This window comes from Lissotriton helveticus, chromosome 6, assembly GCF_964261635.1.
Source record: "Lissotriton helveticus chromosome 6, aLisHel1.1, whole genome shotgun sequence".
In the NCBI taxonomy this organism is placed as follows: domain Eukaryota; kingdom Metazoa; phylum Chordata; class Amphibia; order Caudata; family Salamandridae; genus Lissotriton; species Lissotriton helveticus.
In genome coordinates, this window is record NC_136067.1 from 2063783592 (window position 1) to 2063798986 (window position 15395).

The 15395-nt window shown below is 45.0% G+C and overlaps 1 protein-coding gene across 2 annotated transcripts in view; it reads right to left on the minus strand.

Annotated features, from left to right (window-relative positions):
• LOC144764004 (uncharacterized) overlaps positions 1-15395 on the minus strand; it is a 167851-nt gene that overhangs the window by 24782 nt on the left and 127674 nt on the right. For both annotated transcript variants that reach the window (XM_078650130.1, XM_078650129.1), the window contains 3 exons: positions 10381-10527; positions 2762-2905; positions 2090-2239 (listed from right to left, as the gene is read on the minus strand). In XM_078650130.1, coding sequence (XP_078506256.1) covers positions 2090-2239; positions 2762-2905; positions 10381-10527 — 441 coding nt within the window. The remainder of the gene's footprint in view (positions 1-2089; positions 2240-2761; positions 2906-10380; positions 10528-15395) is intronic.

Here is a 15395-nt window from a genome sequence, read left to right on the forward strand (position 1 = left end):
CTCCTTTGGACAAGCTTCCGGCCTGCACCTAAACCCCGCTAAGTCTGTCCCAGTCCCTCTCCAAATTTCAAGAGAATGTATTGACTGGCAATCCACAATACCTATTAGAAGGCAATACTTTAAATATCTGGGAATTTGGGTGGCTCTGCTTCCTGACCTCGAATGGACACTCAACATCACCCCGCTGGTGAAGAGAGCCCGAGAGGACCTTCACAAATGGCAGACACTACCACTTACTCCCTTTGGAAGAGTCTCTCTCTTCAAAATGATGATACTTCCCAGATTCCTCTACATAATTCAAAACACTCCATTCCATTTCCCAGGGACTTGATTTAATGAACTGGACAGTTTGATCACCAAATTCCTCTGACGAGGGCGGAGAACCCGCTTGGCCTTGTCCCAATGCTGAATCCCATCCTTTGACTGGGGTATGGGCATCTGTATTATCTGGCAACCCGCTTACTCATGCTGCATTGGAGACTGGTCAGACCCAGCATACAGAACAAAGCTGGCTCGCTTGGCTCTTCCCAGGATCCAAACAATGATGTATGGGGATCCTATACTTAGATCTATGCCCATGGTGACCAGTGTGGTCCTTCTGGCCTGGAGCGCCTCCTTGCACCACACCCAATGGCCGAACAAGTTGACCCGTTATACACAGCTCTGGCAGGGTACCTGGCTTCGAGAGGTCAGCAACTTAGAGGAATTCAAGACCTGGGATCTTATTGGGATTTCAAAACTTGAGGACATATGGACGGGCAACAATATGCACACTTTTCAAGGTTTGCAGACCCGATACACCCTACACCCCTCTCAATTTTATAAGTACCTGCAAGTACGCCATGTCCTTTACAGCCACATTCCAAATGGCACTCGCTACCAGAGTACAGCCCCTGAGGCGCAAACCATGACAGGTGACCTGGGAAGGGGAGGGATCTCCCGTATTTACTGCCCCCTAACAAACAACACTCCAAACACATTAGATCACCTTAGAAGCCAATGGGAGGGATGGATTGGGCCTCTTCAGGAGGAAGACTGGAGAGATGCACTGATGGAAACCAAAACAGTCGCTACCTCAGCCAAACTTTGTCTGATCCAATTGTATTACCTGCATGCTGCATACCTAATACCAAAATGCCCTCATAGCACAGGTATGAGACTAAATGCATCATGCACGCGCTGTGAACAGGACCAGGCGGCCTTCTACCATATGGTTTGGACATGTCCCACCATAACACGATACTGGAACTCCATCGAAATGAACTCTCAGAGGTTCTGGGCTGGGAGGTTCCACATAATCCACTGAATGGGCTCTTGGGAATCACAGATGGTCTCAATGGCTCCAGATCTGACAAGTTGTTCCTAAACACAGCTTGTTGCCAAGTAGTGGCCAAGAGGGATATTGCTGCTAACTGGTCAAACCCCATCCCACCCACTATAACGAAATGGCACAGGAGGGTTGACTGGTATGCCACACAAGAGAAGTCTTTGTATGAGGCCAGAGGGTGCCAAGCGAAACACAGCAATGTCTGGGGCAAATGGCTGGGGCAGATAAAATACCAGCACCCCACCGTAGGAAAAGTGGGCAGTGTGCAAGGTTCAATAAGATTATGTATTGTTGGTGCCTTTTCTTCATATGTAACAAGAGAATTTTTTTACAGCTGCTGTAGCATGCTGCCTTTGATTACTGCTGGTTTATTTTCTCTTCCTTCTTTAAAGTCAATCAAATTGATTATCAAAAATCATTGATGTTAAGTTAAGACGATTGCGTCTTATACTACATTTAGCGGATTCAAATAAAATTTCAGTTGTTCATAAAATGATTCAACCATACAAATCCTCTTGATAATAAAAAATAATGTATAAAAAAAAACACAGAATGAACATTGTAAAGTAACAGATTTAGAGGGATAGAAATGCAATGACATTTGAACTGTGATTTGATCCTAATGATCGAGATATAACGTTATTCTAACAGGGAAATAGTGTGTTATACTGGAGAGTAAATTAGGGGAGACTATAGCTCCTCAGTTTATAGGCCCTTTGTCTTTCCCTCAATGGGTCCTGTGCCTTTGATGTGTCTTATTACCTGGCAAAGATTTTACACACTGCACCCCGCAGTCAAAAAAACAGCACTTCTCCCCAACTCTGCATTCTGCATCGCTGCTGCACTTCGGTGGTTGGAGGTTGCCACACTGTTTCTCCTTTTCTGGATGGACTGGGCAAAATCCTGGGTTCTCTGAAACATAGATAATGCCAAAGTGTAATCTAAAATATTTCAGTAAAGTATTAAAGATTAAAGTTCTTCATACAGGTGCCGGACATGATGCGGACAACTAACCCAGTTATGTGTCCTGGGCAGACCTTAACATAAGAGAGTCAATAGGCAGTTCTTCCACAGGGGTACATGTAAAAAAGTCCATGCCTCTCACTACAGAATAGGCAGTTTTACATCATCCTGGTAAAGGAAGTGGCCGACATTCTCAGGCAAAAAGAAGCTCACTGGTGACACCTGAAATCAGAGTCTCATTGTGATGTCACACAATCAACAAGGGACATGTAGTGGAACACAGAGTCCTCAGTGATGGAATGCAAACAAGATTAAGTCAGTAAATATTTGCAATGATTATATGAGTAGAAGCCTGCACTGCTATCTTGTACTTTCAATTTTGCCTTGTCTCAACTGTTTCATGTAGCTAGCACAAATGCATATTGGCGCCATAGCGTTCACAAAAATATGCAAAATGAATAAATGACATACCAATAGGGTCAGTGCACTGTATTCCACACTGAGAGCAGCATTTCTGTTTGCCTTTGCAGCCACTGTCGTCCTTGCACTGTTGAACAGGCAGTGGTAGCTTGCAATCGCGGGGTTTTGGTGGACATGTTCCTAGTTTCTCTGAAACTGAGAAAAAGTGTGTTTGTTACTGCATTATGCTTTGATACTATTTTCTACATTATTGTTTAAAACATAGACCATGACTTGTGTAGGAAATACATCTTTTGCGAGGTCACCCCAGATTTTTCGCTTTTTGTAGTAACCTATATTTTTTGGGTGTTAGACCTCTGTGCACTTGAACCCTGCTAAAGCTATATTCTACTGGTGTTAGACCTCTGTGCACTTTAACCCTGGGAAACATTGCTGAAGTGCCTGTGCTCCCCCTTTAAACATGGTTAAACAGAAAATGTGTTAATTAGTATATTTAACTTAACTTTAATCCCCTAGTAAGTGGTACAAAATGTATTCAGGGCCTGTAAATTAAATGTAAAGAGTGGACTGCAGCCCCTATTGTGCTACTCACTACAGTTGCAGTGTAAACATGACGTCAGGTCTACCAGTGTAGCCTGAAAGTAGCAATGTAAAAAACTGCAATTTTACCTGTCAAAATAAACCCTTTCAGCAGGTCAAAACCTCCTGTTCAAATATGAAATAGTCTCCTTTATGTAGGCCTTGTGGCCCATAACGCAGGGTACATGGTACTATTTATGAGTAGGACAGGTAGAACATTAATGTTAACATGTCCTTACAGTGCCTATCACCCAAAAACTATTTTCTACCGTGACAGGCCTAGCTATCCTATTTAGGAAACCAGAGTACAATTTAATATTCTAATAGTGTATCTCAGCAATGAAATAAGCGAGAAAACTAACTAAACGACAATTTTTAATAGTTTTTGAAAATCCAATTCAATGATGAAGGCAGAGTTGTAATAAATATTAAGGAAAAGTACGTTTTTGAAAGATACCTTTTCTGCCTGAAATTCCTGGAGGCTAAATTTGAATTTAAAACCCCACGTAAGTGAACCAGCAATTAGTGTTTGAATTGGAGTGAAAAGGGCATGAACTGCTTCTCAGGAGCAAACAACGGACTCACCTCATGGGGCAAAGATGACTCCTCTGATCTTCACAAAATACACAGGGCGGGGATCCTTATTGATGATAGAGTCAAATAATGCTTGAGTGTTAAAGCCTGCTTGAGTCTGCTTTGTTTAGATATAACACTTTGTAGCACAGAGAACAGGATGCTAGGATAATTCTTAAGAATCTACTGTTGAATGCCTCTTTTGTCCCACCAGACTTCTGTCTCTGGGTTTTACATATAACACTGGAGGCACAGTTGAAAGGAATGGAAATAGTATATCAAAAGAACTTTTGTGGATCCGCTGCCTGGTTTTTAGAAAACCCTACTTTTCTATTCAACCAGATGCCTGTCTCTGGGTTTATTGGGGGTACAGTGGCTGCTCCATACTGGTTTTTAGTGTTAGAACTTGAGCGTGAGAACACTAGGATTATAATAGTAGACCCCCAGCACTCAGACCTCACGTTTGGTGTGGCCAAACACTTTCCCCATCATGAAAAAAATCAAAATGGATAGGGCTTGCTCCAGGAACCTTCACCCCATTGTTTAGTGCATGCCCAGGAGTCAATCTCACCCAATAGGTAATGCCAATCATAAGTGCGGCACCTACAGATACTGACTTCAAAAGACTTTCTGGATTTGAGGAAATACAGAAGACGACTGGACTAGCTGTGACTGTGGCAGGAGCCCTGAAAGACTGGGCCTGCTCCCTCTTGTACCCGGAACAAAGAAGTGGACTCCAAGGGACATTAGGCTGACCTCCTGTTCAAGATACAAGGACACAACAAGCTACAAGAAGCCTTTCATGAATTTGCCCAGCTTACCGGCATGTGTACCAGAACTTTATTCTGCTGTTGGTCTCTGCGGATTGGGACTTAAAGGACTCAGGTGAGAAAGTACAGTTTTTGACCAGGATTAACCTAGATGGTGTAACTGACCCAAACTTCCTCGGATCCGGATACGAGCGGGACCGCATTATGTTAAACAGAAACCCGAGCTGGGGACACAGTGATCTTCATAACAAGGATAACCCTCCTGTTGTGAAACACACAGCTTTTTAACCAGGGCACACAACTCGTCGCTTCCCACTATATGCTTTTATTCAGGACCAGGTTACAATTAAAAAAAAACTCACATATTGGTATCATTTCACCTATCAGGAGCATTATTCCAGCCTCACAGTGGATATATCCTCAGGATCCCAAAACTCTCCTTTCAACGGGACCGGCATATGAAGTTATTAGCTCCTATTTCAGAATACTCTCTACCCTTTGTCAGGCATTATACTTCTACTAGAGAAATACTTGGAAAGTGGCATTCCTGAAGGAGGCAGACCTCTGTTGAAACGCACGTAGATGAATTGCAGCCACATCTTTCTTATTGGTGCATTCTTTGTCTGTATATCTCATTGTGATTAATAATGGGATGTTGTATCATCACCCGTTCATAGTTCTTACAAATCAAAAGTTAAGAATGTTTTCCAAAGAATGTAATTAAATGTATGATCTGTATGTATGGGGATGTGAATGGGTGCAGTATGCATGTAGTATGATATAGTAATTTCTCTGTCAAAATCAGATAAATAGGATATTAATATGGAAAATATTTAATAAAACACAATTTATATTTTTGTACATTGAGTTACTGTATCCTTTTTTTGAAAACATTTGCATTATGAATTTTTAAACATAGATTGAAGTTGCCCTAGTAACTGTACAGTATGTCATTCCCTGCCTAGGTGAACTTCACATTAGTAGTAGAGGACCTCTGATCTTTACAAGTAACTGACCCAAACTCCATTATGGTCAGTATCAAATTACACCTAGGTCCTGATTTACTACAACCACTGATTATCAGTGTTACATTATTTATATTGGTGCTGATTCTACTTACAACTTTAAAAAATATTTCTTTAGTTTCCCTTATTAAATGTTTGACTTTATGAATGTTTTGGTACTGCACAGATACTTTACACATTGCCTTTAAGTTAAGCCTGTCTGTTCTGCGCTATTGCTGCTAGGGGGTTGAGCCTAGTATTTAGTGACTTTGGTGGTTCACTTGTTAGGGATTGTGTTTGTTCCTCAAGATGGGTAGTCACTCACCACACATAATATTCCACTTTCTTCAAGTTGATATGTTCTAAACCTGTGCAGTTTCCTCAATGCTTCAAGAAGTCCCATATGATAAAATCATGACTTTTAGAGTAAGAAGAACAAATAGGAGTTTAGGTTTGAGGTGCAAAGCAAAGTCATGGCAGGGAAGAGCAAGGAATCAGGCATAAGCAGCGAAGTCAACATTTTAGTCTTTTTCCGTGGCAACTCCTCTAACATGGAACAGGAAAGAAGATTATTTTAAAGCCATACACTGCCTTATATATCACCATTATGATTTACAGCCAGTGACCTCTCATGAAATCACACTCAAGATGAACTAGAGGATATAAAGCCATGAGTGCATAATAACAATGTGCTTCTCTTCCTGGATAATATATTGGCTGTATCTGTATTATGGGTATAAAGTAACCAATTGCTGACAGTGTTTTCATCCCATTCAGCTGTCTTATGTTCAGCACACAAGAGCTCTGTGGCTAAAAATGTCAATATTTAAAACTCTTTAAGACCATTCTTACACTAAGATCTTACATGCCTAAATCAGTTTTCTTAAAAGTTCAACTTTTAATTGTTTTGCTCATTTGTGGACACACAGCCTGTACAAGTTGTGCACAGTCATCATACATAAAAGCAACATGCAAATCTCCTGTTTCTCTCTATGCTTTCTCATGCTACATCTCGGGTCTTATCGAAACATGTTAAAACAGAATTATGTATAGGTGGTGTGTCATTAAACATCTAGTCAATGTAAATGAGATATTTTCCAGATCTCACTTATGCAATTGCATATGAAACTGACAAGTCTGAAACCAGTTTTAAAGGTATTTCCTCTATTTTATTTTTGAAAAGACTGTTACTCTAATCGAGTCATTGACATGTCTGAGATTGCCTTTAATGAAATGCATTGTTGAGTGTCCCAGGTGAGGCCTCAGTGGGATTTGTAACTCTGACCCTGCCCAGGATGCACCATTGTCTTTGATATCCTGGTGTTCAATAGTGTGTTCACCATAACCAGGATTGCCTTGCTGGATCCTAGCAGGCATGGAGGTCTTTCCTCTGCTCTGACAAGGTCCCCCTTGAAATAAGGATCAGCTGCACCACCTGTGTTCAATCCAAAGCCTTAAACAATGTGCTTCCACTGAGGTCCATGTGGGCTCTGCACATCCTGTTGTGTTTGCACTTTAAGGCCTCACTTACAGCTCTTTCACCTCCTTCTTATCACTAATGTTGCCATTGCCTTCTGTGAAAAGGTGGTCTGACCTCTTTGAAGCCAAGGAGGGTGTAGTGCAGGTGTTGCAGCACTTGCACATCATTGTGAACTGCAGTTCACACAAACCATTAATAATCAGTGCACACAGCTAGACAGTTGAGGGGAAACATGCCTTACAACGTGGCTGTTACCTCGCATAGCCTTTACCACGGGGTTGTTACAATGCATCTACCGTTACCACGCACAGCCTTTACCACTCATTTTTACAATGCATATGTCTTTACCAAGCATGTTTTTACAACGAATTACGTTGTAAAGGTATGAATAGTAAGGGCATTCTAGTGGTCAGGGCATATGAATGGTAACAGTGGTAAAGGCGAAACATCCTTTACAATGAAACTTTTACCACGCAGTACCTTTACAACGCAGGTATTACAACGCAAGTCGTTACAACGACTTAGGCTGGAGGGCGCTGTAGGATAGGGAATAGTTTAATTTACTATCCAAAAACTTCCCTACTATCCACGGGGACTGGAGTTGGAATAGTAAATTAAACTATTCACTATCCAGCGTCCCCCAACGCAAGTCGTTGTAACGACTTGCGTTGTAATACCTGCGTTGTAAAGGCATGCGTGGAAAAAGCATGCGTTGTAACGACATACATCCGTGGTAAAGGCCCCTGTGTGGCAATCAATGTTGTCAATGGAGACAAAGAGACCTTTCCAGTACCTCTTTATGGCCTGCACCTCAGCCTTGAAGAGCTACCTCATCACTGTCGTGAGATGAGGGGAATGGGGTATGGACCGGGCGTTTTTTGAGGGCTGGGTATGGCTTTAGGGCTTTGGGCTTAGGATAGTGTTTTTAAGGACTGGGGCGTTGGTGCCAGGGGCCCGTTTTAGGGCGAACAAAGCGATACAAAAGGGGATGATGGACGGAGCGTTTGATCAAATCAAACACTCACCCCCAGTCAACTGATCTGGGTTTAATCCATCACCATTCTTTAGCTCACTCGGCCACCCCATTTCAGACATGGCAATATGCAAATCAGTCTGACCCTGTGCCTCATGGGAACAGTGCAGCCCGAACTGCCATGCCATGTCTTCCCTGGACCGGAAACAAGCATCCTGGGACCGGTTTCGGATTCATAATCCTCATCAGCCAGGCTATCTTGAATCCAGTGGCCAAGTGAGCAAGGGACTCACGTCTGAGCATACCCTGCCACACTTAGGGCGAACAAAGCGATACAAAAGGGGATGATGGACGGAGCGTTTGATCAAATCAAACACTCACCCCCAGTCAACTGATCTGGGTTTAATCCATCACCATTCTTTAGCTCACTCGGCCACCCCAGTTTAGACATGGCAATATGCAAATCAGTCTGACCCTGTGCCTCATGGGAACAGTGCAGCCCGAACTGCCATGCCATGTCTTCCCTGGACCGGAAACAAGCATCCTGGGACCGGTTTCGGATTCATAATCCTCATCAGCCAGGCTATCTTGAATCCAGTGGCCAAGTGAGCAAGGGACTCAAGTCTAAGCATACCCTGCCACACTTAGGTCGAACAAAGCGATACAAAAGGGGATGATGGACGGAGCGTTTGATCAAATCAAACACTCACCCCCAGTCAACTGATCTGGGTTTAATCCATCACCATTCTTTAGCTCACTCGGCCACCCCAGTTCAGACATGGCAATATGCAAATCAGTCTGACCCTGTGCCTCATGGGAACAGTGCAGCCCGAACTGCCATGCCATGTCTTCCCTGGACTGGAAACAAGCATCCTGGGACCGGTTTCGGATTCATAATCCTCATCAGCCAGGCTATCTTGAATCCAGTGGCCAAGTGAGCAAGGGACTCACGTCTGAGCATACCCTGCCACACTTAGGACGAACAAAGCGATACAAAAGGGGATGATGGACGGAGCGTTTGATCAAATCAAACACTCACCCCCAGTCAACTGATCTGGGTTTAATCCATCACCATTCTTTAGCTCACTCGGCCACCCCAGTTCAGACATGGCAATATGCAAATCAGTCTGACCCTGTGCCTCATTGGAACAGTGCAGCCCGAACTGCCATGCCATGTCTTCCCTAAACCGGAAACAAGCATCCTGGGACCGGTTTCGGATTCATAATCCTCATCAGCCAGGTTATCTTGAATCCAGTGGCCAAGTGAGCAAGGGGCTCACGTCTGAGCATACCCTGCCACACTTAGGGCGAACAAAGCGATACAAAAGGGGCCCGTTTTAGGGCTTTGTGCTAGGGCTGGTTTCCATATAAGGACTGGAGGCCAGGGGGGTTGCGCCAGGGGTCCAATTGTAGGGCTCACAGCTGGGGCTGGGTAGTTTTTTGATGGACACCAACTACTACAGGCAAGGGGAGGTTGCGCTGGGGTCCAGTTTAGGGGCTTTGGGTAGGGGGCGGGGTATTTTTTCAGAGTGCTTGGGGCCAAGGGAGGTCATGTCGGTGTACGGTTTTAGGGCTCAGGGCTGGGGTCAGGGAAAACATTTACCATGCATATGCTTTCAACATTCATGCTTTTACAACAAAATTAGCTGTAAAGGCATGAGTGGTAAAGGGATAATCATTGTAAAAACAATATGTGGTAAAGGTTATGTGTGGTAATAGCATTCACGTTGTAATGCACAAGTTGTAAAGGCATGCATTACAATAGAATGTGTTTTTCCGTCGTACATCCCCCTTGAGCACCCAAAGGGAAGGTTGTTGAGAAAATGACATCTCTTTCCTTGTGGTTCACAATACAATGCTGTCATTTTTTCTCGATGTGCTTTTTTGAAATAGAAATGTTATTAGTTATTTCATCAGAAAGGTATAGAAATTAAAATGGTAAAAAATGCAAATATGCACAATGTACATCTTTGTGACTGTGCTTGCTGACACAAAGCTTTGAACAGTTATCCGCTGTTGATGGCAAGCTGTAGCCATTGGCACAGATTGAGCTGTGCTCTTCATAGCCGTCAGCACTGGGGAGAGACATCAGCAGTCCTGTGCAGACGTGCATGCTCTCTCCTCCCAACTCTTTTTTCAGTGTGCCACTACTTGTTGCACTATAAGATTGGAGAGGCTTCACTGATGGCGCCCTGTAATGCATACCTTGGGAGTGAGATATGCTGTACCTAGCATGGTCCCTTAGAAAGGGGCTCACTGCAGTCCCCTAGTAGCCCTTGAAGTCTTCTCACCTGTCTCAGCGCATTCCATCCTGCAGGCCCCATGGCAACAGCATCTTTGAGTCCCTGGGCACTGGCTGTCGCTGCTGCATTCGGCAGGAGAAGGGCGGGCAAACTTGCAGATGGACCCGTTGAAGGCGGGGCAGGACCCAAATTTATCTGAAGCAGAAGTCAGAATGATGTCAGAAGTGCATGGGCTTTTATGATAAATAACAAAGCATTATTTAGGAAAAACATACTTTTAAAATGCAATGTAAAATACCAGGTGGATTTATAATTATAATTAATAGCAATACAGATGTTCTACGGTGCGCATTGCTCCTCCTTCATTTTGGGTGAGGAGACGGTCTAGTCTTCCAAAAATTAACACCAGCCCCTGTGAAAAGAGGCCGATGATGAGGAAGCGCAGCTGATTTCGATCACAGCATACAACTGACACGCCAGAGGCAAGCTCGGTTGTAGGAAGCTGTGTCTGTTTTTATCTGTGTGTGCCATTGAGTGCTCTGAAAAATTGGTTTTAAAGTTTGTGACCTGATCTGGAAATTTTACTATGCCAAAATGTGTTTTTATAATTTGCGCATTTGCACTAAAAGTTGCTGCTTACTTACCGATACCCAGTTTGGAGACTAGATTCCGCCAATCCCTCTCCAGTCTACCACCAGCCATTAGCGGGCTGTTTGTGTGGAGGGATTTGCGAGTGGCGGATACCCAACTCTGGTGCGCCATGATCGTCCGCCATTTTTAGTGAGGAAACGGTCTTATCTTCCAGAAATTGACAGCAGCCCCTGTGAAAAGAGGCTGATGGCGCGGAAGTGCTGCGAACGCGCGCAGCGGGCACGCTGATGGCGCGCCAAAGGCAAGGCTGCCTGCGCCCGTCCGCGCCACTTTGTCACCAGACACCAAACACCCTGCCCATTTCAATAGAGAAAGGTTAATCTACACCCGGAATGATCTTTTAAAAATTGGGACCTCAGCGAACAGCTACAGACAGCTCTGTGTGGACACTACGGAGGGCCCATTCTGCTGCCTACAGTGTGGCTACAATGCTGCACCAATCCCATCTCCACGCCGCCACCTCCGCTCATCCAGGAAGCACTTCAGCATTTTCAATCTAAAGTGGCGCTCCTTAGTCGAACGCCATGCTGATGTTTATGACCTAATAGAGGACACCTCTCCGGACATCCTGTTCCTTACCGAAACATGGCTCTCAGATGCCACGACGCCCGAGCCAGGCCATGCGCTCCCTGTTGGCTACTGTATTCTCACTTGCAACAGGGCTTCTAGAAGGGGGGCATTGCGGCCATTTTCACATCCTGCTACTCCTGTATTTTTGTAAAACAAGTAATACCCAGATGCGAAAGCGCACACTATAAGATTACTCTGAGCCTAAATTACACCTTGTCAGGGCTCCTAGTATACCGGCCCCCTGGGCCATCCACTGACTTTAGGGAAGCCCTCGCAGGAACGGTCAGCACGCTGGCAGTTAACACCGCCAACTTTACCGTCACAGGGGATTTAAGCCTTCAACTTGACAATAACGATGACACTGACATTGCTAATTTTGCAGCTGACCTTGCAGCATGTCAGCTAGTGCAACTGGTTCCGGTTCCGACGCATATTGCCGGGCCCCTGCTAGACCCAGTCTTCACGTACTCACCCTTGCTTACAGTGCACTCACCCATCCCCATGGGATGGACAGATTACTTTCTGGTCCCTCTGTCACTTCAGGACATAATCCCGGCTCAGGGTGAGGACCGGACGGCATCCCTCAAACGCTCATGGCACAAGTTGAACAGGGAGCAATTTGGCGCCTAACTCTCGGAGGCTTGACAGAGTTTGCCGGACAACCTCAATAAGGCCTACAGGGTGTTCTCCGACTGGATTAGACAGATTTATTCCTGAAAAATGGTCTACTAACCACAAATCAAAAACTAGACCATGGTATAAAGGCGAACTGGCCGATCTCCACAAGAGCTGTAAGAGGCTGGAGTGTATGTGGAGAAGGGACTTCAATCCAGCCGCAAACCATATCGACTGGGCGGCGATTAAGAGATACCATAAGGCCATTCAATTGGCACAAGCAGCTTTTTATGCCATTCAAATTCGAGAGAGTGACAATCCATCGAAGAGCATTTTCTTGATACTCTCCAGCCTTCAATCCTGGCACACCACCGCTGGGCCAATTATCAAGTCCAATGAGCAGTGTGAGGACCTTGCCACCTTTTTTGTCAGGAAGGTGGACAACATCTACAGGTCCTTTCTGACTACAGACAGTAACGTGCAGATAGCACGGTGCTGGCAAAAGGCTAATACTTTAGATGCCTTTCCGCCAATCTGAGATCTCTGCTGACCAGCTTCTAGCACTTTGCAGCAAAATCAAGTCAGGATCTCCTGCAGATCTGCTCAAATCAGACCAATTTAGGAAAAAACTGCCCGCAATACAACCCTCCTTGAGCCAGGTGATAAACGGGTGTCTTGCCATGACAGTCGTGCCCAAGGCATGGAAACAGGACAAGGTGATACCCCTACTCAAAACACCCTTTCTTGACCCGGATAAACCAGATAACTACAGCCCTATTTCTTTTCTCTCTTGGCGGCAAAGATCACAGAGACATTATGTCAACTCCCTCCTATTTGACTTTCTAACCAGGAACAACACGCTGGGCCCCTCCCAGAATGGCTTTCAACCAGGTCACAGCACAGAGTCTGCTCTCCTGGCTGTAACGGAACATCTCTGGTCCGCACTGGACGCTGGTCGAATGTCAGCACTGATTCTATTGGATCTTAGTACTACGTTTGACACAGTGTCCCATGCCATACTGTTGCGATGCCTGAAGGAGGTGGGAATTATTGGCCCAGCCCTGGAGTGGCTTTTCTCATTCCTCCACGAGAGGTCATTCATGGTAAAGGCCCCCCCCGTATACCTCAGGTGAACACCCCATTAAACAAGGGGTGGCACAGGGTTCCTCTCTCAGCCCCCTGTTATTTAATATTTACGTCCACCCCCTGGCTGCAGTAGCCAAGAGGAGAGAACTGACCATGGTCTCCTACGCCGACGATACACTGTTGGTGGTGGCACTCTTGGACAACGCAGAGCGGGACGCCCTTCAGTTTCAGGGCAACCTAGCTCCTGTTGCCGAGTGGATGACCACCAACTGTCTCCAGCTGAATGCCAGCAATTCGGAGGTATTGCTGGTGGGAAGGAACCATGGTCAGTGGAGTGAACTCTGGTGGCTCGCTAGTCTTGGTAGTGCCCCCCCCCAAGCAGGTAGTAAAATATCGGGGGGGTAAGGCTGGACTCATCTCTCAACTTCTGATTTCAAACCAATAAGGTGGCAGGGACCTGTTGGGTTTCTTTGATGCACCTACATGACAGGTCATCATTCAAGCATCTGCAATGTCAAGACTGGACTATGCCTTCTCTCTATATCTGGGGTCCAACAGGGCTGAAATTCTTAGGCTACAAAGGGCACAGACCGCGGCTGCAAGAACCCTGCTGGGTCTGCGCAAGTCTTGCCCGGTGTCTGACGCTATCTGTCGTCTTCACTGGTTGCCCGTGGCCAGATGAATAGAATTCAAGGCTCTATGTATCTCTTTCAAAGCCTTGAAATGATCCACCCCTACTATCCTGGCCAACATTCTCTCGCCATATGTCCCTTCACGACACGTCCGCTCACGGGGTTAACACCTGGTGGTGGTCCCCCAGACACATCAAGTCTGTGCTGGAGGCCGCTCCTTCCGTAGCAGAGCGGCCCTCCTCTGGAACACACTTCCTGCGCTCATCCGTGGCCTTAACAATTATCTAGAATTCAGGAAGGCCATTAAGACTCACCTTTTCATTACACCATAATCCTTCTATCTGTCGCATGTGTCAGTTGCTCTGTTGTCAGAGCTGGGACGCCCCTTTGCTGGGGCAGCTGTTGCGCTTTACAAGTTGCAGTAACATAACATAACATAACGTAACGTAACATCAACAAGGTTAAATCTGCAGGCGTGCTATGCAGGGCTTTCCCCTTTCTGCAACACTGATGAAGCTTTGCTAAAGCTCTGTGGGGCAGATTTATCGATATTTCATGCAATGCAGTAAGGCAACATGCTGCGCTGAGTGAAAGGGAGAGAGCAGAAATGCCCCATATATACTAACTAAAACAGGGCTGCCTCCGTGCGCTGTCACACGGTGTGCTGCTTAGCACCAATGCAGGCACCCTTTGTGACATGGTGCCGGGCTGCCTATGTTACAGGCAGGATTGTTTTTGTGCCGGAAGGGACACCTTACTGCAAAAATATATCTTCAAAGGTATTTTTCTGAAGTCACGATAGGACATAAATATATTTTACCTTGTTAAGCGTGTGTCTGTGAGGCAAGCCATTTTTACACATTCCCAGGTTCATAACTCTTTGTAAATCTTGGAATGCATTGCTGCAGCAAGGTATCAAAAGCAGCACAATGGGCTGCCTTGTGTTACTTTGTATTTACTAAACCATGCAGAGCCACGCAAGGTGGCTTTGTGTGGCTTGGTATATCCCAGTCAAGGGCTGGCGTGATGCAAGAACAACACAAGCCCTTAGCAAATCTGCCCTTGTGGCTTTCAGGCATGTGCTTCAATCTCAGTAAACATTAATTGCATGGCCAGTATTTACCATTCAGTTCTTGTAATTCATGTATGCACAGTTCCGATAGAGCACAACAAGCAAAGTTCTCTTTTGTGCACCCTCGAAACACTGAGGTCCACGTTTGTTTATGTAAAACAAATGGAAGTGCACTAAATGGTAATGAATGCAGATTTTGTTGTAAAAACCTTTTCCCACATATAAATATATAGAAGTAATCTCTGTCACACCTATTATCCTCAAAAAGTATTTACATTTAATTCCATAAAAACATCAATATGTAATTCCATATTTGAGTTAAAAGGGCTTCACATAGTCCGTCATTTTCTAATACATCCACAATTGCTCAAATTCATAACCACACAATACCAAAAGAATAATTAAAGACATCACAATAAAAGTAATCTGTCACATGA